The sequence below is a fragment of the Nerophis ophidion genome, linkage group LG10 (assembly GCF_033978795.1).
Source record: "Nerophis ophidion isolate RoL-2023_Sa linkage group LG10, RoL_Noph_v1.0, whole genome shotgun sequence".
NCBI classification, from domain to species: Eukaryota; Metazoa; Chordata; class Actinopteri; order Syngnathiformes; family Syngnathidae; genus Nerophis; species Nerophis ophidion.
Window position 1 is genome coordinate 54,041,486 of NC_084620.1, and position 27,785 is coordinate 54,069,270.

General features: G+C 43.2%; 1 protein-coding gene across 1 annotated transcript; it reads right to left on the reverse strand.

Annotated features, from left to right (window-relative positions):
- cry1a (cryptochrome circadian regulator 1a) lies at positions 1–24,223 on the reverse strand. The gene is made up of 13 exons (XM_061914126.1): positions 22,985–24,223; positions 15,166–15,274; positions 14,943–15,085; positions 14,681–14,865; positions 14,515–14,603; positions 11,532–11,672; positions 11,140–11,451; positions 10,906–11,057; positions 3,070–3,272; positions 2,917–3,009; positions 2,754–2,843; positions 2,612–2,677; positions 1–582 (listed from the first exon to the last, which is right to left on the reverse strand). Exons 1-13 carry the CDS (start codon positions 23,140–23,142, stop codon positions 485–487), a joined length of 1,839 nt encoding a protein of 612 aa, XP_061770110.1. The 5' UTR covers positions 23,143–24,223; the 3' UTR covers positions 1–484.
- Between the last annotated feature and the right edge of the window lie 3,562 nt (positions 24,224–27,785).

Below are 27,785 nucleotides of genomic sequence, written 5' to 3' on the forward strand. Positions count from 1 at the left end.
TTTGGTGTGTTGACGTGGTTTTAATCCAACAAGCACAAGAGATGGAGGCAGTGTTATTGCTGCACTTTCTAGTGCTTCCACTAAGTCTACTTGCACTGAAATCAACAAATCTTACAGGCTCAAAACAAACGGAGATGAATTCTACATGAAGCTGCTTTATGATATTTTTTTTATACATTTATTTACTTCAAATGTCATCTTTTTATTCATTTTTTTTTAGGAAAAATGTCCAAGAAGAAACAGCGATTACATGTTTTGTCATATCAAAAATATATATCATGGATCTATGGCTACACAAGACGCACATACTGTAGTGGATTATGTACAGGTTGTATGTGAGCAAGTTTTTTATATACAACACAAGTGGCGGTGTGGCCTCACCACATGAAAAGTCCTACCAGGAGCAGAAGGGACAGGAAGTGGGCTGAAGTCCTGTCCTCGACTAAGCAGAAGTGAAAGTAGGAGTGACCAAGTCTTCTGCAAGTTAGTGTCTCTGGATTTTGGAGCTTTTGCTTTTGCCGGGGTCTTCGCAGTGGCGTTTGCCGCTCGTTGGGAACTCAGGCCCTGGTGAGACATGGAGGGCTAAATAGAAAAAGGAAAGGGAAAGTAAACATAGGATGTTGGGAAAGTGTAAACATCGACATTGTTTGCATGTTGGGTCTGTCTAGAACAGTGGTCTCAAACATGCGGCCCGCGCTCAGATATGACAATTTACTGTATGTGCGGCCCGCAAATTTAATATGAACGGAACTTGACAGCGTCATTCTACCCAAAATTCACAATTTTCACTGAAGTCCCCATCGAATCAAGGCCGAGTTTTACACAATCACACTATTCATGGAGTGTTGCAACGGCACTGTTCTTAGCACCCGCTGAATTCTGTGCAGGCAGTGTTCAAGCCAAATTGTTTTTCACATTTGGCTGAGTAGTACACACGTGTGGTGTTGCAAGACCTGTTTGGTCTACAGCTACACAAGTCGCACTGAGGGTGGCCATAAAAAAAAAACCTTTAACACTTATAAATATGTGCGGGACCGTTAACCCACACCAAACAAGAATGACAAACACATTTCAGGAGAACATCCGCAATGTAATACAACATAAAGGCAACAGAATAAATACCCACAATTCCATGCAGCCCTGACTCTTACGGGCTACAATACACACGCCCCCACCCTCCCTACTTGCGTCGGTAGAGGTGGTGTACTCTATGAAAAAAACTGCGACTTATAGTCCGAAAAATACGGTACTGGTTTGCATACATTTTTTGCAACCCATCCATCCATCTTCTTCCACTTCTCCGAGGTCGGGTCGCGGGGGCATCAGCCTAAGCAGGGAAGCCCAGACTTCCCTCTCCCCAGCCACTTCGTCTAGCTCTTCCCGGGAGATCCCGAGGCGTTCCCAGGCCAGCCGGGAGACATAGTCTTCCCAACGTGTCCTGGGTCTTCTACCGTGGCCTCCTACCGGTTGGACGTGCCCTAAACACCTCCCTAGGGAGGCGTTCGGGTGGCATCCTGACCAGATGCCCGAACCACCTCATCTGGCTCCTCTCGATGTGGAGGAGCAGCGGCTTTACTTTGAGTTCCTCCCGGATGGCAGAGCTTCTCACCCTATCTCTAAGGGAGAGCCCCGCCACACGGCGGAGGAAACTCATTTCGGCCGCTTGTACCCATGATCTTATCCTTTCGGTCATGACCCAAAGCTCATGACCATAGGTGAGAATGGGAACATAGATCGACCGGTAAATTGAGAGCTTTGTCTTCCGGCTCAGCTCCTTCTTCACCACAACGGATCGGTACAAGGTCCGCATTACTGAAGACGCCGCACCGATCCGCCTGTCGATCTCACGATCCACTCTTCCCCCACTCGAGAACAAGACTCCTAGGTACTTGAACTCCTCCACTTGGGGCAGGGTCTCCTCCCCAACCCGGAGATGGCACTCCACCCTTTTCCGGGAGAGAACCATGGACTCGGATTTGGAGGTGCTGATTCTTATTCCGGCCGCTTCACACTCGGCTGCGAACCGATCCAGTGAGAGCTGAAGATCCTGGCCAGATGAAGCCAACAGGACCACATCGTCTCCAAAAAGCAGAGACCTAATCCCGCGGTCACCAAACCGGAACCCCTCAATGCCTTGACTGTGCCTAGAAATTCTGTCCATAAAAGTTATGAACAGAATCGGTGACAAAGGATAGCCTTGGCGGAGTCCAACCCTCACAGGAAACGTGTCCGACTTACTCCCAGCAATGCGGACCAAGCTCCGACACTGATCGTACAGGGATCGGATTGCCACAATAAGACAGTCCGATACCCCATACTCTCTGAGCACTCCCCACAGGACTTCCCGAGGGACACGGTCGAATGCTTTCTCCAAGTCCACAAAGCACATGTAGACTGGTTGGGCAAACTCCCATGCACCCTCAAGAAGCCTGCCGAGAGTATAGAGCTGGTCCACAGTTCCACGACCAGGACGAAAACCACACTGTACCTCCTGAATCCGAGGTTTTGCAACCCGAATAGGTGAAATTACATAATCTCCCACGGCACAGCAGACTGTATCTCACGGCACAAGTGATTGCAAAACACCGGTATATGGAGCAGCCATCTTTACCTTTTTGAAGTGCGGGACTCTGTCGGCTGCCTGGAGTGTAAGACATTCTGCCAGCGCTGGCAAAACCTGCAATATAAACAGTTTTTAGTAGGATTGGAAGTTGTCAGCATAAGACGTGTGGATCCTTGGAAGCCCCGCCTACCATGCTGGTGTGTGCTCTGGGAGTCCCCCTGCAGGTACATCATGGCGCCGCTTTGCCAATCTCCTTGGGACTGAGCCGGCATCTGATAGCCTGAAAGTGCACGGCAACATGAAGGTCAAATAAAGCAAAAAAAAAAAAAGACCCAAAGTTAAAGTTGTCTTACTCGACGGAGCTTCGACGGAATATCCCATGGCATCTGAAGACGGCGGGTTGTTGCCGTTCCCGCTGGCGGTGGAGGGGACAGACGCCAGCAGACCTGAAGAAGCAGAGTTAGAGACAAGTCCTTCTTGGTTCATGCGTGGTTCCTGGTCCTCACCGAGGCCTCTATAGCAGGACAGCTGCTGGTAGATCTGCTTCATGCGCTCGATGTTCAGGCGGCTGGACTCGGCGTGGTTCACCATGGGCTTGGGGTAATGCACGCCGATGATGCACTTGGCCGCCTTCTGCACGCCCTCCGGAGCGTTCCAGGGGTCGTAGATGTACTTGGCCGGGAATCCCCTCAGGACGGGCAGGTAGCGGCTAAGGGAAAGACGCGGGTTGTTAAGTACAGTATCATCATCATCATCATCATCATTTATTTTTATTCCTTTCATGAAAATGCATATTTAAAAGCCACGTACAATTGACACTTTCATTGTTTTTTTTCTTATACATTTCCATGATCAGAAAGAAGCAGATGGAAGAATTATATTCTTATATTTATCTGCCCCTTTTTTTTTTTAACACAACTTACAGTATTTTAGATGACTTTATAACTGTTCCCTCCACCAACACCCAAACTCCAACATACTTTTCCATTTTCCTTTAAGCACTTTCACAATGACACATCCAATCTAAATCAAAACTCAGTTTGATATAATTCCAGTTTTCTCTTTTTATAACTCTTTTTAAATACAAAGATATTCTTACAGCTTTTTAAGTCTTTGCTTAGAGAATTCCATGCTTTCACACCAACAACAAACAAGCACATTTGTTTCAAATTTGTTCGCGCTCTTGGATGTTTAAAGTCATACGGCCTTCTGTGGTTCTCATCTTCAGATGTGAACACAAATAACTTTTGTATGTCCTTCGGAAGAACTTTATTTCTCGCTTTGAACATCATTAATAGCGTATTCAATTCTACAATGTCTTTTAGTTTTAGTAATCCTGACCTAATGAAGAGTGGATTTGTGTGGTCTCTATATCCTACTTTAAAAATGATTCAAATTGCTCTTTTCTGTGACAGAAATAAAGGCATTATGTTGCTATGATATGTATTTCCCCATATTTCTGCACAATAATTGAAATAAGGTAGAATAATTGAGCAATATAACATTCTCATTGTGTTGTATGGAAAACTATATTTAACTTTGTTCAAAATAAATAAGCTTTGTTGTAGGGTTGAAGGGTATACCGCGACTGGTACAGTATCGCGCTAATAATGAATCAAAAAGGATAATATACTCTGTTTGAAAAGTACCGGTTCCCGGGCATGACATCATGTCGTGACATTGCTGGTTTTACGAGCAGAGGAGCATGTTCAGCAGCGCATACACACCGAGTACTTACAAGCAGACAGTGTGTAGACAGAAAAAGGAAAATGGACGCATTTTGGCTGTAACACTAATGATAAAGGTGAAGTTATAACACTGAAATACCCCTAGGAAGAGGTGCTTTAAGACACGTGTCAAACTCAAGGCACGGGGCCCAGATCTGGCCCGCCACATCATTTTATCTGGCACACGACCACCTGTGTCAATAAAGTACCATATTTTTTGGAGTATAAGTCGCTCCGGAGTATAAGTCGCACCTGCCGAAAATGCATAATAAAGAAGTAGGGATGCACCGAAATGAAAATTTGTGGCCGAAGCCGAATAAAATTTAAAAGCTTGGCCGAAGGCCGAATACTGAATACCGAATAATGAATGCAGTTTTTCCCCAAAAATGTTATATTGCATAAACAGCCTACAATAAATTTTTAGACATGTTTTTTTAAATAAAGTACATTTTTATTGAATATTGACATTTTTTTAATATTCCAGTAGGCTTTGCTTTTCAAAAAAAGCACAAAGTTTTTCATTTATATTAGGCCTTAAAAAAAAACATGCATTCCAAAAAAAAAATAAAGTGCATTAAAGTGGATAAGCCCACAACAAATGAATTATTGTCCTTTTGGCAAAAGTCTTCTTAGCCGCAGTAGATAGACTAATAATGTAAACAGAAGGCTCAAGTAAATCTCAATTAAGTGTGTGCTTGTAACCTCATACACTTATATAGGTAGCCTACACAACAGGCTAATAATGTAAACAGAAGGCTCAAGTAAATCTCAATTAAGTGTGTGTTTGTAAGCTCATACACTTATACAGGTAGCCTACACAAGAGGCTAATAATGTAAACAGCACACACACAATGTAAAGAGCACACATCGGAGAAATACCGTCTGCTCGGTATCTTGTAACGGGGCTCAATGTGCTCAATGAGTCTCTGAAAGGCAATGTCCTCCACAACACTAAACGGTTGATCATCCAAAGCCATAAACCCCATTACCTTCTTTGTAATTCCGTTTGCTTTGGCACTGTCAGTCGCAAACATTTTCGTCCTCTCAAAGACGTCGGCCACGAGGCACCTCCTCGAGACAGTTTGGCTGAACATTCGTCGCAAACTGCAATACTTTTGTCACTTTCCGACACTTTCAAATATCTCCACACTGCTGACATTTTTCCGAAGGCGCCTGGTTCCAACGTCACCGCGTTACTGCACGTTGGTTGATTGCGTCACCGCGTCGAAAAATTGCGTCATTGCGTCACACGCCACTATTCGGCCTTGCATTTAACTCATTCCACCGAAGGCCGAATGTGGCTTTTTTTGCCATATTCGGCCGAATATATTCGGTTACCGATTAATCGGTGCATCCCTATAAAGAAGGGAAAAAAACATACATAAGTCGGACTGGAGTATAAGTCGCATTTTTTGGGGAAATTTATTCGATGAAACCCAACACCCATGAATAGACATCTATCCATCCATTTTCTACCGCTTATTCCCTTTCGGGGTTGCGCTGGCGCTTATCTCAGCCACAATCGGGCGGCAGGCAGGGTACACTCTGGACAAGTCGCCACCTCATCGCAGGGCCAACACAGATAGACAGACAACATTCACACTCACATTCACACACTAGGGCCAATTTAGTGTTGCCAATCAACCTATCCCCAGGTGCATGTCTTTGGAAGTGGGTGCAAGCCGGAGTACCCGGAGGGAACCCACGCATTCACGGGGAGAACATGCAAATTGAACCCAGGACTGCAGGACCTTTGTATTGTGAGGCAGACGCACTAACCCCTCTGCCACCGTGAAGCCCTAAGAATAGACATTTGAAAGGCAATTTAAAATAAATAAAGAATAGTGAAGAACAGGCTGAAAAAGTGTACGTTATATGAGGCATAAATAACCAACCGAGAAGGTGCCTGGTATGTTAACCTAACATATTATGAATGTGAGTGTGAATGGTGTCTGTCTATCTGTGTTGGCCCTGCGATGAGGTGGCGACTTGTCCAGGGTGTACCCTGCCTTCCGCCCGATTGTAGCTGAGGTAGGCGCCAGCGCCCCCTGCGACCCCGAAAGGGAATAAGCGGTAGAAAATGGATGGATGGATAGATTATGATAAGAGTCATTCAAATAACTATAACATATAGAACATGCTATACTTTTACCAAACAATCTGTCACTCCTAATCGCCAAGTCCCAAGAAATCTTATACGTCTAGTCCAGTGGTTCTTAACCTGGGTTCGATCGACCCCCAGGGGTTCGGTGAGTCGGCCTCAGGGGTTCGGCGGGTGTCAAGACACACCCGACTCATCGTGTAAATAACAACTTCTCCCTATAGGCGTATTTTGGAGACCCCCAAACAATGTCCCCTCTAATTTTCCATATGTGTGAGCAAAGGCAAAAACCCCTTTAGCATTCAGTGGAGCACATGTGAGCGACAGCAGACGTGCACATGCACTGTGGCCACACCAGCAGCACACCTGTCCCAAACCTGACTAAATAACAAGCTGAATGTTTTATTATTATAATCAAATGACAGCAGTCATTTCCATGAGGTTATTTTCTAATATAAGTGTTTTGGCCCACTTACAATGAAAATAACAAAACATATTGTATTTTCAGGAGCTGTCTATTAGTATTGTATGTTTGGGTGGGGGTCCTGCTTTGGAAATAATTTGTACCCCTTTCAGATAGCGCATTTGGTTCCCATTTAAACATTCACATGTTGCACAATGAGATGTAAACATGGGATCATGTTTACATTCCTGAAAAATATTTCTTTATTAGTATTTGTTTAATATAATTACATAATCTCATGATTAATATTTATAAATTAAGATTAAATTAGGAAAAAAACATTTTATTTTTCAGTTCATAAGGGTTCGGTGAATAAGCATATGAAACCGGTGGGGTTCGGTACCTCCTACAAGGTTAAAGGGGAACATTATCACCAAACCTATGCAAGCGTCAATATATACCTTGATGTTGCAGAAAAAAAGACCATGTATTTTTTTAACCGATTTCCGAACTCTAAAGGGGTGAATTTTGGCAAATTAAACGCCTTTCTGTTTATCGGTCTTTTAGCGATGACGTCAGAACGTGACGTCACCGAGGTAACACACCCGCCATTTTCATTTTCACATTACAAACACCGGGTCTCAGCTCTGTTATTTTCTGTTTTTTCGACTATTTTTTGGAACCTTGGAGACATCATGCCTCGTCGGTGTGTTGTCGGAGGGTGTAACAACACTAACAGGGAGGGATTCAAGTTGCACCACCGGCAAGAAATCTGCCGCCAGACCCCTATTGAATTTGCCAGAGTGTCTGCACATTTTACCGGCGATGCTAAGACAGACATGGCACAGAGATGAATGGATAACCTGCAGATGCATTTGCAACGATTAAGTCAACGAAATCACAATGGTGAGTTTTGTTGATGTTGTTGACTTATGTGCTAATCAGAAATATTTGGTCACGGCATGACTGCCAGCTAATCGATGCTAACATGCTATTTACGCTAGCTGTATGTACATTTGAAACTAGATACCCACATTTAATGCGAAACAAACACTTACCAATCGACGGATTTAAGTTTCTCCAGTGTCACAAGATGCGAAAGTCCTGATCGTTTGGTCCGCACATTTTACCGGCGATGCTAATAAGGCAGCCATGCTATGGGCCACTTCATTAGGTACACCCATGCTATGGCCGAATAGCGTCAATAGCTATTCGCTCAATAGCTTCAATTTCTTCTTCAATTTAGTTTTCGCTATCTGCCTCCATACTCCGACCATCTGTTTCAATACATGCGTAATCTGTTGAATCGCTTAAACCGCTTGAATCTGAGCTAATGTCGCTATATCTTGCTGTGGTAACCGCCATGTTGTTTGTATTGGCAGCACTGTATGACGTCACATGGAAATGGACAGTCGCATCGCAAATAGCGAAAATCAAGAGCTTTAAAGCTTTTTTTAGGGATATTCCGGGAAGTGTAAAATTTTGAAAAAAACTTCGAAAAATAAAACATGCCACTGGGAACTGATTTTTATTGTTCTTAACCCTTTTGAAATTGTGATAATGTCCCCCTTTAAGAACCACTGGCCTAGTCTCTTACGTGAATGAGCTAAATAATATTATTTGATATTTTACGATAATGTGTTAATAATTTCACACATAAATCGCTCCTGAGCATAAGTCGCACACCTCGCCAAACTATGAAAAAAATTGTGACTTATATTCCGAAAAATACGGTACTTACTGATAAAAGACAAGTTGTCTTGTAGGTTCACTATTTTATGAGGACAAAATTGCGATAAAAAACATATGTTTAATGTACCCTTAAATTTTTTGTTGAAATAAAACCAATGATGCCATTTTTGTTGTCTCCTTTCTTTAGAAAAGTATTGAAATACATTTTGGTACCGGTACCAAAATATTGGTATGGAGTAAAGATGCGTGGATAGGCAATTATATCATCCGCAACCGCATCACTAAAGTCGTCATCCACCCGCCACCCACCCGAACCAACATTTCATCAAAGCCACACCCACCCGCCCGTTGTTATATATCTAATATAGACGATGCAAGGCATTAGTGAGGTTAGGAAGTGTAACTCCCTCCAAATAGCACAGACACAATGGCTTTCTTGAACTGATTTATTTGAAGGCTTACTTTCCCTTCAAATTCACCGTGAAAACTGTAATAAATAAAGCGCGTTGCAAACGTAAAAATAACTTTTTACCAAGTAAAATACCAACAAATGACAAATACATCATTGGCCATACCCGGAAGTAGCTTCCTTACATCTGTCGACAGCCCAAACGAGACACTTCAAAATAAAAGTATGCCCACATACTGTTTCAAAGAGGGCTGCTCGTTTTTCGTATGTGGGTAACCACATTTAACTATTTATAAATGGTTGATTTCTATAGGCTAGTAAGGTAAAGTGTTGTACCTGACAAGTTTGGGCTACCTTACTTCTGCAGCCTTCATCAGATGTGTCACGTGATGTTAGCGTGACGTTGTCTGTGACGTGTTATATGGATTGTACCATCAAGAGTTGTCAGCTACAACACTTTACCTACTAGCCTGTATAAATCAACCATTTATAAACACACGTCAGTAGGCTAAATGAACCTCTTCAACATAACATTTAACTATGTATAATGTAGCGGCTGGCTACGGGGTGTTAGCCAATGACTTTGGTTGGGGGGCGGGACTTCCGGGAAGGGAAGTGACGTCATCGACTGGAAGAGAGAGTTCGAGTTAGGGCTGGGCGATAAAACAACAATATATATCGCGATAGACATGTGATCGATATCAATAGAAAATGGGGTCGATAGAAGGTTCGATAATTTCACTGAGTTCTGTTAGAAAAAAATAGTAAGAAACGCAGAGCCGGAACCGCACGGCATTCTGGGGGGTGTAGGCAAAGGAAAGACTTTATCCTCTCGACCTATCACGGCCGAGCCTGAACCGCAAGGCATTCTGGGAAATGCTAACAGGAAAAAAAAAAAAAAAAAGCAACGATTGATTGATACTTTTATTAGTAGATTGGACAGTTCAGTACATATTCCGTACAATTGACCACTAAATGGTAACACCCGGATAAGTTTTTCAACTTGTTTAAGTCGGGGTCCACGTTAATCAACGAAATGGGAATATGAGTGCGGCAGCACGAGAGGAAATTGTAAATAAAAAAGGAAACGTTACGTTTTCCAGTTTGGCAGTATTTTGGATTTTTTAAGTCCGATACGAATCACAGTAATACTGTCTGCAAACTTTGCAAGCTCGTCGTCCCGACCAAGTCTTGGAACACGACAAACTTATTTTACCACCTGAGCCGCTCTCACCCGCTAGAGTACAGCAGCAAACAGCCACAACATCAGCCGGTGCAAGTGGAACAGCACCAAAGCGGCAACAACAGACCACCATCGAGAGGTACTCGGCAGCAGTGCCATACGACAAAAATTCAAAATGTTAGAAAGAAATAAGGGATGCAGTGGTATCAATTAGCGAAGGACATGCTACCGCTCAGCATAGTTGAGAAGTCTGGGTAAGCATTTAATTAATGTCAATATTTGCACATCGACCAGTATTTTCATTTATTTGACAGTTTTTCTTAATGCTGACCTCGTTCTAAAGGTTATATTTAAAATAAAAGTACTTAAATTCAGCCTTTTTTCTCCTGGTCTTTATTTAGAGTATTTTTATTTTATTTTTTATAATCAATAATTATCGATATCGACTGATATGAAACACTTATATCGTGATACATTTTTTTGTCATATCGCCCAGCCATAGTTCGAGTTGTCCCAGGAAAAGCTTTAGAGACATGAGAGCTGTTGTGTGGTTGTATTACATCTTGTGCAATAAAGACAAGACAAACGAAGAAGTTTTATGACCTTACATTCCTGGGATTATTACAATATATATTTCCGAATTGGTTCAACCGCCACCCGCCCGAATCTATTTAAAATCTATTTTTTTGTCATGTCACCCGCCCGACCGCGAACCGCGCATCTCTAGTATGAAGACAATGAATCACACTTGTTATTTAGGGCTATATAAAGAAACATGAATAAATACAAAAAATAAGGTCACGAGTAGACGAAAGTGTGCCACTTACCGTATGTAATCTCCGTTGGGATCGGTGCGGCGTCCGAAGCCCACAGGACAGTAGCAGTGGAAGAACTGCTGGAAGAAGGAGCTGCATGAGAGCCACATCCAGCTGCCGGCGTTGACGCTCCAGTCGGCGTCCAGCAGCAGCTCCTCGAACACCTCCAAATAAAAAACCCGAGTTAAAATCATCTCCATTTTCAAAAAGGGGGAACGTTACCACCTCTCATCCTCTCTCGCCCACCTTCATGCCCTCCTCCCAGCTGATCCACAGGTCCCCTCGCGTCAGGAAGCAGGCCACGGCGTGCCGGGCCAGGTGGTGGATCCAGCCTTCCTGCCTCAGCTGGGTCATGACGGCGTCGATCCAGGGGAAGCCCGTGCGGCCCTCGGCCCACTTGGCCAAGGCCTCGGCGTTGCGGTCCCACGGGATCTGCACGCAGATAGGGTTGCCCTCCATCTTGTCAAAGCAGGGGTTGTTGGTGGCCGCCGTGTAGAAGAACTCGCGCCACAGCAGCTGGCCGTACAGCGAGAGCGGCGGCGAGCTATTCTTCTTCACCTTTGGGAGAGAGTTGATAATAAACGACATCAATCGAGGAGGCGCAGGAGGAGAAGCCATGTTTGTGTAGCGGGACATACCTTCTTGTAGAGGTCGGTGAGTTTGAAGTAAAACAGCCGGCAGGAGAGGCAACCGAAGCGCAGATAGGGGCTGAGGCCGGTCGGGCTGGCCAGGAGAGAGTTGGCGTTCATTCTGGGACGCTCAAAGTTGGCCACCCAAGCCTGGAGGATCAACATTAAGACTTTGGACATGCCCACTTGACAATAAACAACTGCGTATCTCCCTACACCCCGTGGCCCTGAACGCAACATCTGAATGATGAAGATTCATTCAAAATACCCAGAATCCCATGCAGCCCTAACTCTTCCTGGGCTACATTATAATCCCCTGCTACCACGCCCCTCCGTGCGTCGGTTGAGGCTGGCGGGGTTGGGGGTGGCAGGGGTGTATAATGTAGCCCGGAAAAGTTAGGGATGCATGGAATTCTGGGTATTTGTTCTGTTGTATTTATGTTGTGTTACAGCGCGGATGTTCTCCCGAAATGTGTTTGTCATTCTTATTTAGTGTGGGTTCACAGTGTGGCGCATATTAGTAGGAGTGTTAAAGTTGTTTATTCGGCCACTCTCAGTGTGACCTGTATGGCTGTTTGGGAGAGGCGGAGCCAACGGTCCGACAGAGCACGCTGGAGCCCGGCCCAAGATGGCGGCGAGGAGGCGGAGAATGCGAGCAAGCGACCGGCGAGGCGGGGCGTGCCGGGAGCGACGCCACTAGCGAGATCAGGTGCGTGGATCGCGCACCTGGACACAATTTATAAATCCTTTTGCACTGTTAAAAGGGGCGGCAGCTGTGAATGTGGGGAGGAGTAGTGGAGAAACAAGGAAGGAACGAGAGGGAGACGCAAGAGAACAAACAGCGCATGCAACGAGGAAGAGAGCAACAGCGAGAGCCAGACGCAAAAGACGTGGACGGCTGAAAAGCGACACGGGGGGAGCGAGCAGTGAGAGCGCGGACGGCTGAAAAGCAAGCCGCAAAAGACTTTCCTTGATTAAAAATAAAGAAGTCTACAACTGCTCGAAAATGTCTGTGCTTGGTGGTCCATGGAACCCGCACGACGGCTTGAGACCGTCACACTGTTGAACAAGTATGCCTTGCAGTCTGTTGAAGCCACGTACAATATGTAAATGGGCTGACAAGCTGTTCGTTACGTATGTAGAGGGTTTTAAGCACAATGTCATCACAGAACGCCATTAATATCGTCGTTTGGGCGAAAATCGGCAGACATTCGAGAGAACAGTTGCCCTGAAATTTGGGAGTCTCCCGGATAAATTGGGATGGTTGGCAATTTTGATGTTGTCAAGCGGCAAAAGGTGTGGGCCGCATGTCTGAGACCCCAGGTTTATACATAGCACAAAACAAAACAAAAATTTGTACGCTGTTTTATTTAATTTCAAAAGAGTTTTGTGGCTCCCATTGTTTTTTTTATTTTGTGAAACGGGTCAAAATGGCTCTTTGAGTGCTAAAGGTTGCCAACCCCTGCTCTAAATAAACTCAAAAACAAACTCCTTTTCGAACATGTTGAATAGAGAAACTGGAAATGTTGATGCAACATGTTGTATGCATGCATGTGTGATGCGTCATGTTGTATGCATGCATGTGTGATGTATCATGTTGTATGCATGCATGTGTGATTTATCATGTTGTATGCATGCATGTGTGATGTATCATGTTGTATGCATGCATGTGTGATGTATCATGTTGTATGCATGCATGTGTGATGTATCATGTTGTATGCATGCATGTGTGATGTATCATGTTGTATGCATGCATGTGTGATATATCATGTTGTATGCATGCATGTGTGATGTATCATGTTGTATGCATGCATGTGTGATGTATCATGTTGTATGCATGCATGTGTGATGTATCATGTTGTATGCATGCATGTGTGATGTATCATGTTGCATGCATGCATGTGTGATGTATCATGTTGTATGCATGCATGTAGGATGTGTCATGTTGTATGCATGCATGTGTGATGCATCATGTTGTATGCATGCATGTGTGATGTATCATGTTGTATGCATGCATGTGTGATGTATCATGTTGCGTGCATGCATGTGTGATGTATCATGTTGTATACATGCATGTGTGATGTATCATGTTGTATGGATGCATGTGTGATGTATCATGTTGTATGCATGCATGTGTAATGCATCATGTTGCAGGCATGCAAGTGTGATGTATCATGTTGTATGCATGCATGTGCGATGTATCATGTTGTATGCATACATGTGTGATGTATCATGTTGTATGCATGCATGTGTGATGTATCATGTTGTATGCATGCATGTGTGACGTATCATGTTGTATGCATGCATGTGTGATGTATCATGTTGTATGCATGCATGTGTGATGTATCATGTTGTATGCATGCATGTGTGATGCAACATGTTGTATGCATGCATGTGTGATGTATCATATTGTATGCATGCATGTGTGATGTATCATGTTGCATGCATGCATGTGTGATGTATCATGTTGTATGCATGCATGATGTATCATGTTGTATGCATGCATGTGTGATATATCATGTTGTATGTATGCATGTGTGATGTATCATGTTGTATGTATGCATGTGTGATGTATCATGTTGTATGCATGCATGTGTGATGTATCATGTTGTATGCATGCATGTGTGATGTATCATGTTGTATGCATGCATGTGTGATGTATCATGTTGTATGCATGCATGATGTATCATGTTGTATGCATGCATGTGTGATGTATCATGTTGTATGCATGCATGTGTGATGTAGCACGTTGTATGCATGCATGTGTGATGTATCATGTTGTATGCATGCATGTGTGATGTATCATGTTGTATGCATGCATGTGTGATGTATCATGTTGTATGCATGCATGTGTGATGTATCATGTTGTATGCATGCATGTGTGATGTATCATGTGGTATGTGTGTGTATGTTCTAGATAAACACAGAGTCAATATTATAGCGAAAGTGACCATGACTATTAGTAAAGCAACAGGTGGTTAAATTGACTGACCTTCCTCTCCAAATGTCTTTCCAGCCGCGTGAGGGCTTCTGTTTCTCCTCCAGGCCACACGGCTGACGACAAGCCTTCTGTATCGAAACCTGCAAGAGGAGCGTCACACACGTCACACACTCATCTTCGACATCAGCCGTTCAGTATCGTCCGTGTCGTCACTCACCCAGCTCCTCCAGCGACGGCACGCCAAATTTGTCGTCGTGCTCGTCGGACAGCGGCGTGGAGCACTTCCCCTTGATCTCGGCCGTGATGAATTCGGCGGGCTCTTCCACGGCGTCCATGTGACTGATGAGGGTTTGAAAGCGCTTGTAGGTGAGGGGCGACTGACCGCCGTTCAACTCGATGATCCTGCAAGGGGAGGGAATTGCAGCTGAGTGGCGGTCGGGGAAGGAATGAGGTGTCGGGGCACGGGGTGAGGCACTCACTTGTCCAGGTCGTAGAGCGTGTGGGAGATGCGCACCGTCACCTCCACGCCGGCCTCTGACGCCAGCTTCTTGATGGCGGCATCCCGCTCCTTCCCAAAGGGCTCCGAGTCATATTCGTAAGACAGACGGGATATATTCCACTCCTGGGGTAGCGAGCGAGAGAGAGGAGATTATTTTCATGTCGGTGTCTGCTTGGCACGGTTGCACGGGATAACGGTGTCACCTTGAAGAGCCTGGGAAAGACATCGGTGGGTTGGCCTCTTATCACGAAGAGACGGGAGTTGAGTTTGCGGAGGCTGGAGTCCAAATCCTCCAGACTCTGCAGCAGGAATCTAAGGAGGATAGAAATCCCATTTTTCACAGAGCAAAGGAAATAAACATGTTTGTTTGCTTTGTGTGGGCAGAGCAAACACACACGAAAATGAGTGCAACTAATATTGGAGCAACCAAAATCGGTAGCTGGAAGCACACTAGTGATCTGGATGATGTTTTTTTTTTTTTACACAAACTCTTTTTGTATTAAATTCAGGTGTGTAACGGTATGTGTATTTGTAATGAACCGTTTCGGTACGAGGGTGTATCGAACGAGTTTGTAAACTAAATTCTTAGCAAGCTGCTCCGCTTTCTGCCTCTGTCTGAGTAGTGAGCACCCAGCATTGTCCCGCCCACACAACCATCTGATTGGTTACATACAAAGCCAATCAGCAGTGTGTATTCAGAAAGCATGGAGTCAGTGATTCGGCGTCGAGATGAGCAGATATGTATTTAGCAGGTGAGCAGCGGACATCGTACACTCCCCAAATTATAAAAAAAACCCTTCCCAGTCACAACTATTACAAACATCACTATGAGCCTGTTGACCTTCTAGAAACTTAAACTGCAGCTCAGCTCGCTCATAGTTGAGGTGAAGGCTAATTAGCTTTTAGCGTTACATTAGCTCATTTTGCAGTGTGCGCGCATGTGTGCGTGCGTGTGTGTGTGTTTGTGTATAATAAAAGTCAACTACAGACTTCCCAATTGCTGTCTGCCGGCGCTGGAAGCCGGCAGACCCGTCAGCGATCCTGTTCTGTCTTCCTGTAATGTTTGTCTAAACTTGAATGGGATTGTGCTGAAAATGTTAATTTTCCTGAAGGAACTCTCCTGACGGAATAAATAAAGTACTATCTAATCTAATTTAATCTAACAAATGAAGCATGATGGGAAGAGTGGATCGTGAGATCGACAGGCGGATCGGTGCGGCGTCTTCAGTAATGCGGACGTTTTACCGATCCATTGTGGTGAAGAAGGAGCTGAGCCGGAAGGCAAAGCTCTCAATTTACCGGTCGATCTACGTTCCCATCCTCACCTATGGTCATGAGCTTTGGGTCATGACCGAAAGGATAAGATTACGGGTACAAGCGGCCCAAATGAGTTTCCTCCGCCGTGTGGCGGGGCTCTCCCTTAGAGATAGGGTGAGAAGCTCTGCCATCCGGGAGGAACTCAAAGTAAAGCCGCAGCTCCTCCACATGGAGAGGAGCCAGATGAGGTGGTTCAGGCATCTGGTCAGGATGCCACCCGAACGCCTCCCGAGGGAGGTGTTTAGGGCACGTCCAACCGGTAGGAGGCTACGGGGAAGACCCAGGACACGTTGGGAAGACTATGTCTCCCGGCTGGCCTGGGAACGCCTCGGGATCCCCCGGGAAGAGCTAGACGAAGTGGCTGGGGAGAGGGAAGTCTGGGCTTCCCTGCTTAGGCTGCTGCCCCCGCGACCCGACCTCAGATGAGCGGAAGAAGATGGATGGATGGAATTAAGCATGATGAGTTGACTTGAAACTGTTAAATGTTGCACTTTTTATATGTAGAAGAAAGGTTTTGTCATTTTATTTAATCAAAGCAACAACTTGAGGCAGTTTAATGTGGATTAACGTTGGCAGAATTATTATAATGTTCCCAATGTTAAAAGGATAAAGCCATTGTTTACAAATTTGGTAAATAAACAACCAAAAAATATATTTTTTTGTTTTCTTACTGTACCGAAAATTAACCGAACCGTGACCTCTAAACCGAGGTACGTACCGAAACAAAATTTTTGTGTACCGTTACACCCTTAATTAAATTTAATTTCAGTTATGTGTCTTGTACAGCGTTCCAGAAGTTAGTAAATATGCAGTACTCACAAAATCAGAAATTCACTGTACAAAACCCAAAAGCAGTGAAGTTGGCACATTGTGTAAATGGTGAATAAAAACAGAATACAATGATTTGCAAATCCTTTTACAAACTATATTCAGATGAACAGACTGCAAAGACAAGAAGACACTTAACGTTCTAACTTGTAAACTTTGTTATTTTGGGTGTAAAAGCAGCTTCCGTAAAATGCTCATTCACAACCAAGAATGGGGCGAGGGTAACCCATTTGTGAACAAATGCGTGAGCAAATTGCCCAACAGTTTAAGAACAACATTTGTCAACCAGCTATTACAAGCAATTTAGAGGTTTCACCATCTACGGTCTGTAATATCATCAAAAGTTTTTTTAACTCATTATTAGTTCATGATATCATATCAATTCAAGCGCTGTCTAACTCATTTTAAATGTTCAAACCTTTCAAGCACCCTTGAATTAGTTATTGACGTCAAATTTTTGACATTCTCTAAATTATTATCACACCTAAACTAGTATTTAGAATCAGGATCAGCTGGTCTTTTATCGGTCCTCTGTGTGTTGTTTAAAGATAAAAGCTGTAACAGGGTTGTGTTTGATTGTGGCGCACATTAAAAATTAATCAACTTCTCAAATTACTGAATAGATTACTCGCTGACTAAATCAATACCTGCAGCCCTTTAAAGGCCTACTAAAACCCACTACTACCGACCACACGGTCTGATAGTTTATATATCAATGATGAAATATTAACATTGCAACACATGCCAATACGGCCTTTTTAGTTTACTAAATTGCAATTTAAAATTTTGCGCGGAAGTATCATGCTAAAACGTCGCGGTATGATGACGCGTGCGCGTGACGTCACGCATTGTAGAGGACATTTGGTTCCAGCACCGTTCACAGCTATAAATCGTCTCTTTTCATCGAATAATTCCACAGTATTATGGACATCTGTGTTGCTGAATCTTTAGCTATTTGTTCAATGAATAATGGAGACCTCAAAGAAGAAAGCTGTAGGTGGGAAGCGGTGTACTGCGGCCGCCTTTAGCAACACAAACTCAGCCGGTGTTTCATTGATTACATTCCCGAAAGATGACGGTGAAGCTTTACTATGGAACAGAGATGTCAAGCGAACGCAGTTGGATTGGACCACACACACCAAAGTACAGTGTATTATGCAGCGATCATTTCGAAAGATCGTGTTTCAAAGAGGATCCCCTGCGAAGGGCAGAGATGGGCATCGCCACCACCCATCGACTGGTGCGGGGCCGACCTTCAGGTTGTACAAGTACGACCATATAATCTCACTAAAACACTAGTAACACAATAAGCAGATAAGGGATTTTCCAGAATTATCCTAGTAAATTTGTCTAATAACATCTGAATCGCTCCCACTGTATCGTCTTTTTTTTCTAGTCCTTCACTCTCACTTTCCTCATCCACAAATCTTTCATCCTCGCTCAAATTAATGGGGAAATCATCGCTTTCTCGGTCCGAATCGCTCTCACTGCTGGCGGCCATGATTTTAAACAATACTCAGATGTGAGGAGCTCCACAACCCGTGACGTCACGCGCACATTGTCTGCTACTTCCCGTACAGGCAAGGCTTTTTATTAGCGACCAAAAGTTGCGAACTTTATCGTCTATGTTCTCTACTAAATCCTTTCAGCAAAAATATGGCGATATCGCGAAATGATCAAGTATGACACATAAACATGCCCGTTTAAATAAGAAAATCTCCTTTAATTAGTCTAGTAGTAGTAACTAACAAACCAAATCTGTGGTCAGCTGGCCCATGTTGGCGCCGTCAAGCAACTCACAATTTCAAGTACAACTTCCTGTATTTCCTCCACTTTGGGGGCGGGGGGGCAAACACGAGGCCCTCGACCCCATCAGCGAGGGTATGTGACGGAAGCGGCTCTGTAAGGATTAGCGCTCACGGCGACTGTGATCTGTGGAAATAGTTGGGTGGGCTCACTGCCGAAGTAGGTCACACAGACAGGAATGAGGCAGAGGGTGGAGCGGAAGGGGGGGTGGGGGGGTTTGGGGGTCCTACAAACACATTGACCCACTTCAGTAATAACGTGGACAGTTCACGTGATCAAGTTTTGCTGAACGCTCGAGTGGCGGATGTTCGTTTCCTGCACACAACAACAACAGCCTCTGCGTCATTCAGTTATATAATAAAAACGTGGATGCTCTGTTGGAGACCCTCGCCAGTTACAGCAGGGGACGCCCGCACAATAAAAGCCATCCTTGTGCTTCATTCAGAGGAAACACCGCAGGAAGTGAACACGTGTTCTATGATATTATGTAAACAGCAGGTGACCTGGTCAACACATGGCGAGAACCAATCATCATAATTGCTATAGTTTTAAAAAGGCGTAATGTTAACCGAGACGGACTTCTTCCTACTCCTTCCGGGAATTGATTAGTGTAATCATGTATGCAAATCGTTAAGCATGACCGGAACTAATAAATCACATGAAACTTTTACACGTTGCATCAGTCCATCTTAGATGAGCTCGGGCCCGGGGTAGCCGGAGGCATTCCTGGGTGTTGTTGATAAATGTATAGTAGATTTTAACTTGCGCTTACAGATGCCGCGACCAACTGTAGTTACTGACAGTGGTTTTCCGAAGTGCTCCTGAGCCCACGTGGTGATATCCTTTACACACTGATGTCGCTTTTTGAGGGCTCGAACGTCCGAAATATCATCGCTTACCTGCAGTGATTTCTCCGGACTCTCTTAACATTTTGATGATTGACACTTTTAAATACCTGGGCGTACCCTTGGACAATGAACTCACCTTTGATCAGCATTGATTGATTGATTGAAACATTTATTAGTAGATTGCACAGTACAGTACATATTCCGTACAATTGACCACTAAATGGTAACACCTGAATACGTTTTTCAACGCGTTTATGTCAGGGTCCACGTTAATCAATTTGTGGTAGTTAGAAGTTCTTAATTTCATTCAATCAAACTTGTGAAGTGAATTATATTTATATAGCGCTTTTCTCTAGTGACTCAAAGCGCTTTACATAGTGAAACCCAATATCTAAGTTACATTTAAACCAGTGTGGGTGGCACTGGGAGCAGGTGGGTAAAGCGTCTTGCCCAAGGACACAACGGCAGTGACTAGGATGGTGGAAGCGGGAATCCAACCTGCAACCGTCAAGTTGCTGGCACGGCCGCTCCACCAACCGAGCTATGCCGCCAACCTTAATGTTGAACCTTATTTATATTACATTTTTATAGCTTACATATTTAAATGACACCACGGACATTCATAATAAAAGTCAACAAAGACTGTTGCCATCCGAAAATTACTTTACCAAAGCATTGTTCAACCTATCCTTATGTACTGTTCCACATGTTTTTTCACCATGCTTTCTGGAACCAACCGGACCAAACTCACATGCATTACAAAAATACAGTAGCAGCTAAAATCATCGGCCTACCCACACACAACATTTCAGATTCAAACCACAGGTCCATCATTCGACTGGCAAAAACGATAGTAGGATATCAGTCACCCACTACACCAATACATAACCCCACTACCATCAGGGCACAGGTACAGAACCATCCAATTCCGGAGGGCCCGCCTCAAGAAAAGCCTTATTCCTGCAGCTATAGCCGCCCTTAACAGCAGGCCCGGCTGACCACCCTGTAACTGTGTTGGTCATGTATGATGTCTTTTTGTTATTTTTGTGATGTTTATGTTTAAATGTACGGCAGTGTAACTGAATTTCACCAATGGGGACCAATAAATCAAAATATAAATATTACAAATAGCTCGTTGAAAAATGTTCTTAAATTGTTTGGACAATTTCCCGCATTTGTTGACTAAGTGGTGACCCTCGCCCCGTCCTTGTTTGTGAACGACTGAGCATTTCATGGAAGCTGCTTTTATACCCAATCATGGCACCCACCTGTTCCAAATTAGCCCGTTCACCTGCGGGATGTTACAAATAAGCGTTTGATGAGCATTCCTCAACTTTCTCATTCTTTTTTTGCCACTTGTGCCAGCTTTTTTTTAAACATGTTGCAGGCATCACATTCTAAATGAGCTAAGTTTACCAGTATCTTGTCTTTGCAGTCTATAAAATTGAATATAGGTTGAAAAGGATTTGCATTCTGTTTTTATTTACCATTCACAAAACGTGCCAACTTCACTGATTTTGGGTTTTGTGCGTTAAAGATACTAAAACCAATTCAATCCATCCATCTTCTACTGCTAGTCCCTTTCTTCAAGTTCATATGAACTAAAAATACCAACGCTAAAGTAGAATTGGCCACTAGGGGGTGAACAAAACACTCAGGCCGTGTTAACGTTAGGTTAAATCACCAAAATGATTCCCGGGCGTGGCCACCGCTGCCGCTCACTGCTCCCCTCACCTCCCAGGAGGGTGATGGTGATGGGTCAAATGCAGAGGATGATCTCTATGTGACAATCCCTGGTACTTAGTTAGTTTAGTTTGTAATTTCTTCGGTCAATTGTCAACAAAACAAACATTTTTACACAAACAGTTGTACGTTCATAAATTGACAATTTTGCAGGTCGAAAGGGTTTAGGGCTGAAGTTGAACACTTATAGCGCCTAACACTATAAACCAGGGGTAGGGAACCTATGGCTCTAGAGCCAGATGTGGCTCTTTTGATGACTGCATCTGGCTCTCGGATAAATCTGAGCTGACGTTGCTTAACACGATAAATAATGACTAATTCCACTTGTAATCAGAGTGTTAAAAATAACGTTCAAAATATAAAACATTCTCATGCATTTTTAATCCATCCATCCGTTTTTCTACCGCACCTGTTCAAGAAGTTGCGTTAAAGGTAAGAAGTTATTTATTTATTATTGGTTAGTGTGGGGCTTGCCCTCCTGGGGGTTCTTCAGACCACCAAGCACCGACATGAGAGCCTGTTTCAGGGTTACAATATTGTTTTATTTTTCAATTAGTCTCTCAGTTGCTTTCCAGCAATTGTTTTTTTCTTTTTCGTTCTCGCTCGCGCAGCCCCAACCCCGTCTCTCCTCCTGGCTGCTGCTTGTAACAGATGATTAAACAACAAGGCCCAGGTGGGCCATCTACACACCTGTCACTGATTTCAAGGCCGATCCTGGCAACACCCCGCTTCGCTGCAGGCCCGCAGGCCACGCCCCCTCCACATTTAGCTACAGAATAACAATGTTATTACAAAGAATAAGAGACCTATTATACTCTAGAAATGTTGGTCTTACTTAAAAATGCACGTGTTTAGTTCTGTTCAGTGTTAAAAAAATATTATATGGCTCTTAAGTAAATACATTTTAAAATATTTGGCTTCTTGGCTCTCTCAGTCAAAAAGGTTCCCGACCCCTGCTATAAACAATGTCAAATACAAGATGAGCTTCCCAAAAAATTTTGGGGAACATATGGTACTTTAACTATTAATGAAGACTTTTCCCTCCAAAATTTTTTTTTTTTGTATGAATGTTTGTGATGAGGTAGCGACTTGTCCAGGGTGCACCCCGCCTTCCGCAGCTGAGATAGGCTCCAGCAACCCCCCGCGTCCCCGAAAGGGACAAGCGGTAAAAAATGGATGGATGTTCTTATTTTATCTTTACAATGTGTTAAGTAAAAGTTAAAGGACCAACTGTTGTCACACACACACTTGGTGTGGCAAAATTATTCTCTGCATTAGACCCATCACCCTTGATATTTAAGGGGAGCAGTGAGCAGCAGCAGTGGCCGCGCCCGGGAATCATTTTTGGTGATTTAACTCCCAGGTAACGGTTCCCATTTTTTAATAGTCGTTGGCATGACTCGGCCGGGGTTTGAACTGCACTTTAGACACCTGTTCTAGGGGCCGGAGTCCTGTGTGGACTACCTGTGGCGGGACTCACCTCCACCTGTTGATCCCGACGTTGGACGAGCCGGCAAACCAGGGGTCGAGGATGTAGACGCAGCGGACGGTGTCGGCCCCCAGCAGGGACTCCTTGAGGGATGGGTTGTCGTGGAGCCGCAAGCCCTTTCTGAACCAGTGGATCGTATTAACGACCATCACTCAATTGGACGGATGTCTTCTGCGTGGAAACGTTGTCTCCTTCACTCCACCTCAACTACACTTTGTATGTAAAGTACACTAAGCAAGTCGGGGGCGTTTTGTTCGATTTTCCTCGACCCGGAGTTAGCCTTGCTCTAATAAAACCTTTTCCATGGTGACAAAGAACTTGGAACGTGTCGGAGACTGAAGCATTTGGCCAAAAGGCGCGCTCCTGCAACGTGACAGACGAGCGGGCGGGCGCTAGGACCTGCGCGGCACGAAGGCGAGCCCACCTCGTTGTATAACTTGGTTTTTTTTTTGTGAAAAAAAAAACAACCTACAAAATAAACACAAAATGCGTGAAAAAATAAATTAGTTTACGCAGAACTGCGCTTAAGAGACAGTTTATGTTAAAAAGTGGAAAAAGAAACGATTCACAACGCGACTAACGAGCGGGCGGGCGCTAGGACCTGCGCGGCACGAAGGGGAGCCCACCTCGTTGTATAACTTGTTGTTTTTTTGGGGGGGGGGGGAAACAACCTACAAAATAAACACAAAATGCGTGAAAAAATAAATTAGTTTACGCAGAACTGCGCTTAAGAGACAGTTTATGTTAAAAAGTGGAAAAAGAAACGGTTCACAACGTGACGAACGGGCGGGCGCTAGGACCTGCGGGGCACGAAGGCGAGCCCACCTCGTTGTATAACTTGTTTTTTTGTGAAAAAAAAAAAACACCTACAAATTAAACACGAAATGCACGAAGAATTAAATTAGTTTACGCAAAACTGCACTTAAGAGACAGTTTATGTTAAAAGTGGAAAAAGAAACGAACCGTAAGTGACTTGAATGTTGTCACCGCCCAGGCTTCTGGAAGGATGGTTATGTAAATACACAAAAAAACGGCGCTTAAGTCAAATAAGGTCGACTGGTCGGAATAAAAATATCCACTTAGCTCTTCTAAACTCCTCCCGCTTCTTTATCGCTCGTTTTCGGTGCCGTAGCGGGTGTTTTTGGAGGCTAAAAGGCTGAATTTACTCGCAGCAGCAAAAGCACCACCGTACGGTCGCTCGCTCCTCGCGCCGCACCTTCTGTCGTGTCTCCGCCCACTCGATGACGCATGTTGCTCCGCGGCTTCTGATTGGTCAGGAGCCACCACACGTTCCCGAGCGTGGTCACTTTCCTGCAGCGTGCTTTTTTTTTTTTTTTTTTTTTTTTTTTTTTCTTCCACACGCTTCCTAAGCACACGTGGGCCCCTCGGTGACATTATTTATATTTAGTCACATATGTTTCAATTCGACAAGTAAATAAAAATAGGGATATTTTTAAAAAACGTCCACTTTGTTGCTCTCTGAGTCCGTAGGTGTAGTTGCAAGGCCGGCGAGATAGGGGGCAGTAGTGGTAGGCGGGTAGTTGTTTGAGGCCTAAACTTTTCGAAGACACCAAAACTTATAGGAGCTAATAAATAAATGTACATTTTTATTTGTATATCTGCATGTTTTGCGCATAAATGTATGCATTATCTAGTAAAATATATGAATAAATAATGTGTCACGTGTGTACCTTACATAAACCCTTAATGAACGCTGGGTGTAGTGACAGATGCAGCCACTGGGTGTCAGTAAAACACCACAACAACAGACATTTTGAAGATTTTAAGGAACTTTACTGTCTTAGTGGCATACGACACACATGCAATGGCAGTAGTTTTCACATATGTTTTAATTCGACACGTTAATAAAAGGGATATTCTTACAAAACGCCCACTTTCTAGCTGTGGTGTTGTTGCTGTTTGAGTCTGTAGGTGTAGTTGCAGGGCCAGCTAGATAGGGGGCAGTAGTTGTACTTATTTATTTTTATTTTTTTTACAACAAACATACATTTATAATTCACACAAACATCAAGGAAAGAAAAAAAGCAAACAAGGAGAATATTAAATAATAATAAATAATAATAATAAACAATATTTAAAAAAAAGACAAAAAGGGCTTTAGTTAGCTCTTTTTTCATATTTTTTATTATTACTATTTATTAATATTTAACACTCTCATTATTTGTTTTTGTTTTCTTTCCTTGATGTAAAAAGTGCCTTGATTTTTGTGTGAATTATAAAAGTATGTTAGTTGTTCAATTAAAAAAAAAACGAATAAATAAAACTAAAAGGCAGTAATTTTATTTATTTTTATTATTTTATTTTTATAAAAAAAAATAAACAAAATAAAACCTAAGGGTAGTAGTTTTATTTTGTTTTGTTTGTAATTTTTTTTTTATTGAACAACACACACATTTATAACTCACACAAAAGTCAAGGCACTTTCAACATCAAGGAAAGAAAACAAAAGCAGATAACGAGAGAATTAAATATTAATAAATAATAATAATGAAAAAATATGGAAAAAAAGACAAAAAGGGTGAACTAAATCACTTTAAATGTGTTTAAAAAATATATCAATTTAAGGGCTTTTGTGCTGTAAATCATTCTCCAAGATTTTATTGATTATTGTAAACCATTAAGCCAATTACAAAATGTAGGCCTTACTTTTATTTATGTACATTTATGTAGATAGGGGGCAGTAGTGGAAGGCACACATTTTGGCGGGTAGTGTTTGAGGCCTAAACTTTTCGAAGACACCAAAACTTAAAATATGAGCTAATAAATGAAGGCGCAGTTTGTAACATTTATCAGGTACTTGGTTTGTTTACTACCAAAGTAGCTGGATTAGCACTCAACATCGTGCAAGTGGCCGCAGTAAAGGTATTGAGAATACTTTGTTGTTGTTTATTAAAATATTTTTCACAACTAAATAAGTTCATGTTAGTAAATCTGCATGTTTTGCACATAAATGTATGCATTATCTAGTCATATATATGAAGAAAAAATGCGTCACGTGTGTACCTTACATAAACACTTGTTGGACGCTGGATGCAGTGACAGATGCAGCCACTGGGTGTCAGTAAAACACCGCAACAACTTACATTTTGAAGATTTTAAGGAACTTTACTGTCATACCGGCACACGAGACACATGAGACGGCGCCAACTTAAAATGAGTACTCTTTGTTCCGGATACATCAAGAAAATAAAAGTTTTGAAATGCCTTTTTTTTCATTATTCAAACCATGCATGTCTTTGAGCCAAACAAAACAAGTCTAAATGTTTTTGATTGATTGAGACTTTTATTAGTACAAACCCCGTTTCCATATGATTTGGGAAATTGTGTTGGATGTAAATATAAACGGAATACAAAAATTTGCTAATCATTTTCAACCCATATTCAGTTGAACATGCAACAAAGACAACATATCTAATGTTCAAACTGATAAACTTTTTTTTGTTGTTGTTGCAAATAATCATTAACTTTACAATTTGATGCCAGCAACACGTGACAAAGAAGTTGGGAAAGGTGGCAATAAATACTGATTAAACTGAGAAATTCTAATCAAACACTTATTTGGAACATCCCACAGGTGTGCAAGCTAATTGGGAACAGGTGGGTGCCATGATTGGGTATAAAAGCAGCTTCCATGAAATGCTAAGTAATTCACAAACAAGGATGGGGCGAGGGTCACCAATTTGTAAGCAAATTGTCGAACAGTTTTAGAACAACATTTCTCAACGAGCTAATGCAAGGAATTTAGGGACTTTACCATCCACGGTCCGTAAAATCATCAAAAGGTTCAGATAATCTGGAGAAATCACTGCACGTAAGCGATGATATTACGGACCGTTGATCCCTCAGGCGGTACTGCATCAAAAACCGACATCACTGTGTAAAGGATATCACCACATGGGCTCAGAAACACTTCTTAAAACCACTGTCAGTAACTAGAGTTGGCTGTTACATCTGTAAGTACAAGTTAAAACTGTACTAAGCAAAGCAAAACCCATTTATCAATAACACCAAGGAACGTTGCTGGCTTCGCTGGGCCCGAGATCATCTAAGATGGACTGATGCAAAGCGGAAAGGTGTTCTGTGGTCTGACGAGTCCACATTTCAAATTATATTTGGAAACTGTGGATGTGGCGTCCTCCGGAACAATAAAATAGAGATGCCATGGATTACTGAACAAAAGACATTTATAGTTGAGGCCTATTTCCGGCTGAATTCTATCCACGCGGCTCAATCGCAATTCAAAGAACGGTTTGGATGTCGTGAATTTCCTGCCCACACAATGATCTACAGATGGGTCAACAAGTTCCGAACCCATGGGACTGTTAATAACCTCAATCGTAAAGATACTAACAGACAATCACACTCTGGACGACCGAAATCATCAAGGACGCCACAGAACGTTGATGCAGTCAGAGACTCTGTTGTTCGCAGACCACGCAAGTCTGTGCGTCGACGAAGTCAGGAGTTTGGAATGAACCGGGAGTCTGTGCGGAAAATTCTGATTGCAAATCTCGACCTCTATCCTTACAGGATACAGTTCCGAACCCATGGGACTGTTAATAACCTCAATCGTAAAGATACTAACAGACAATCACACTCTGGACGACCGAAATCATCAAGGACACCACAGAACGTTGATGCAGTCAGAGACTCTGTTGTTCGCAGACCACACAAGTCTGTGCATCGACAAAGTCAGGAGCTTGGAATGAACCAGGAGTCTGTGCTGAGAATTCTGATCGCAGTTTTCGATCTCTATCCTTACAGGTTACAG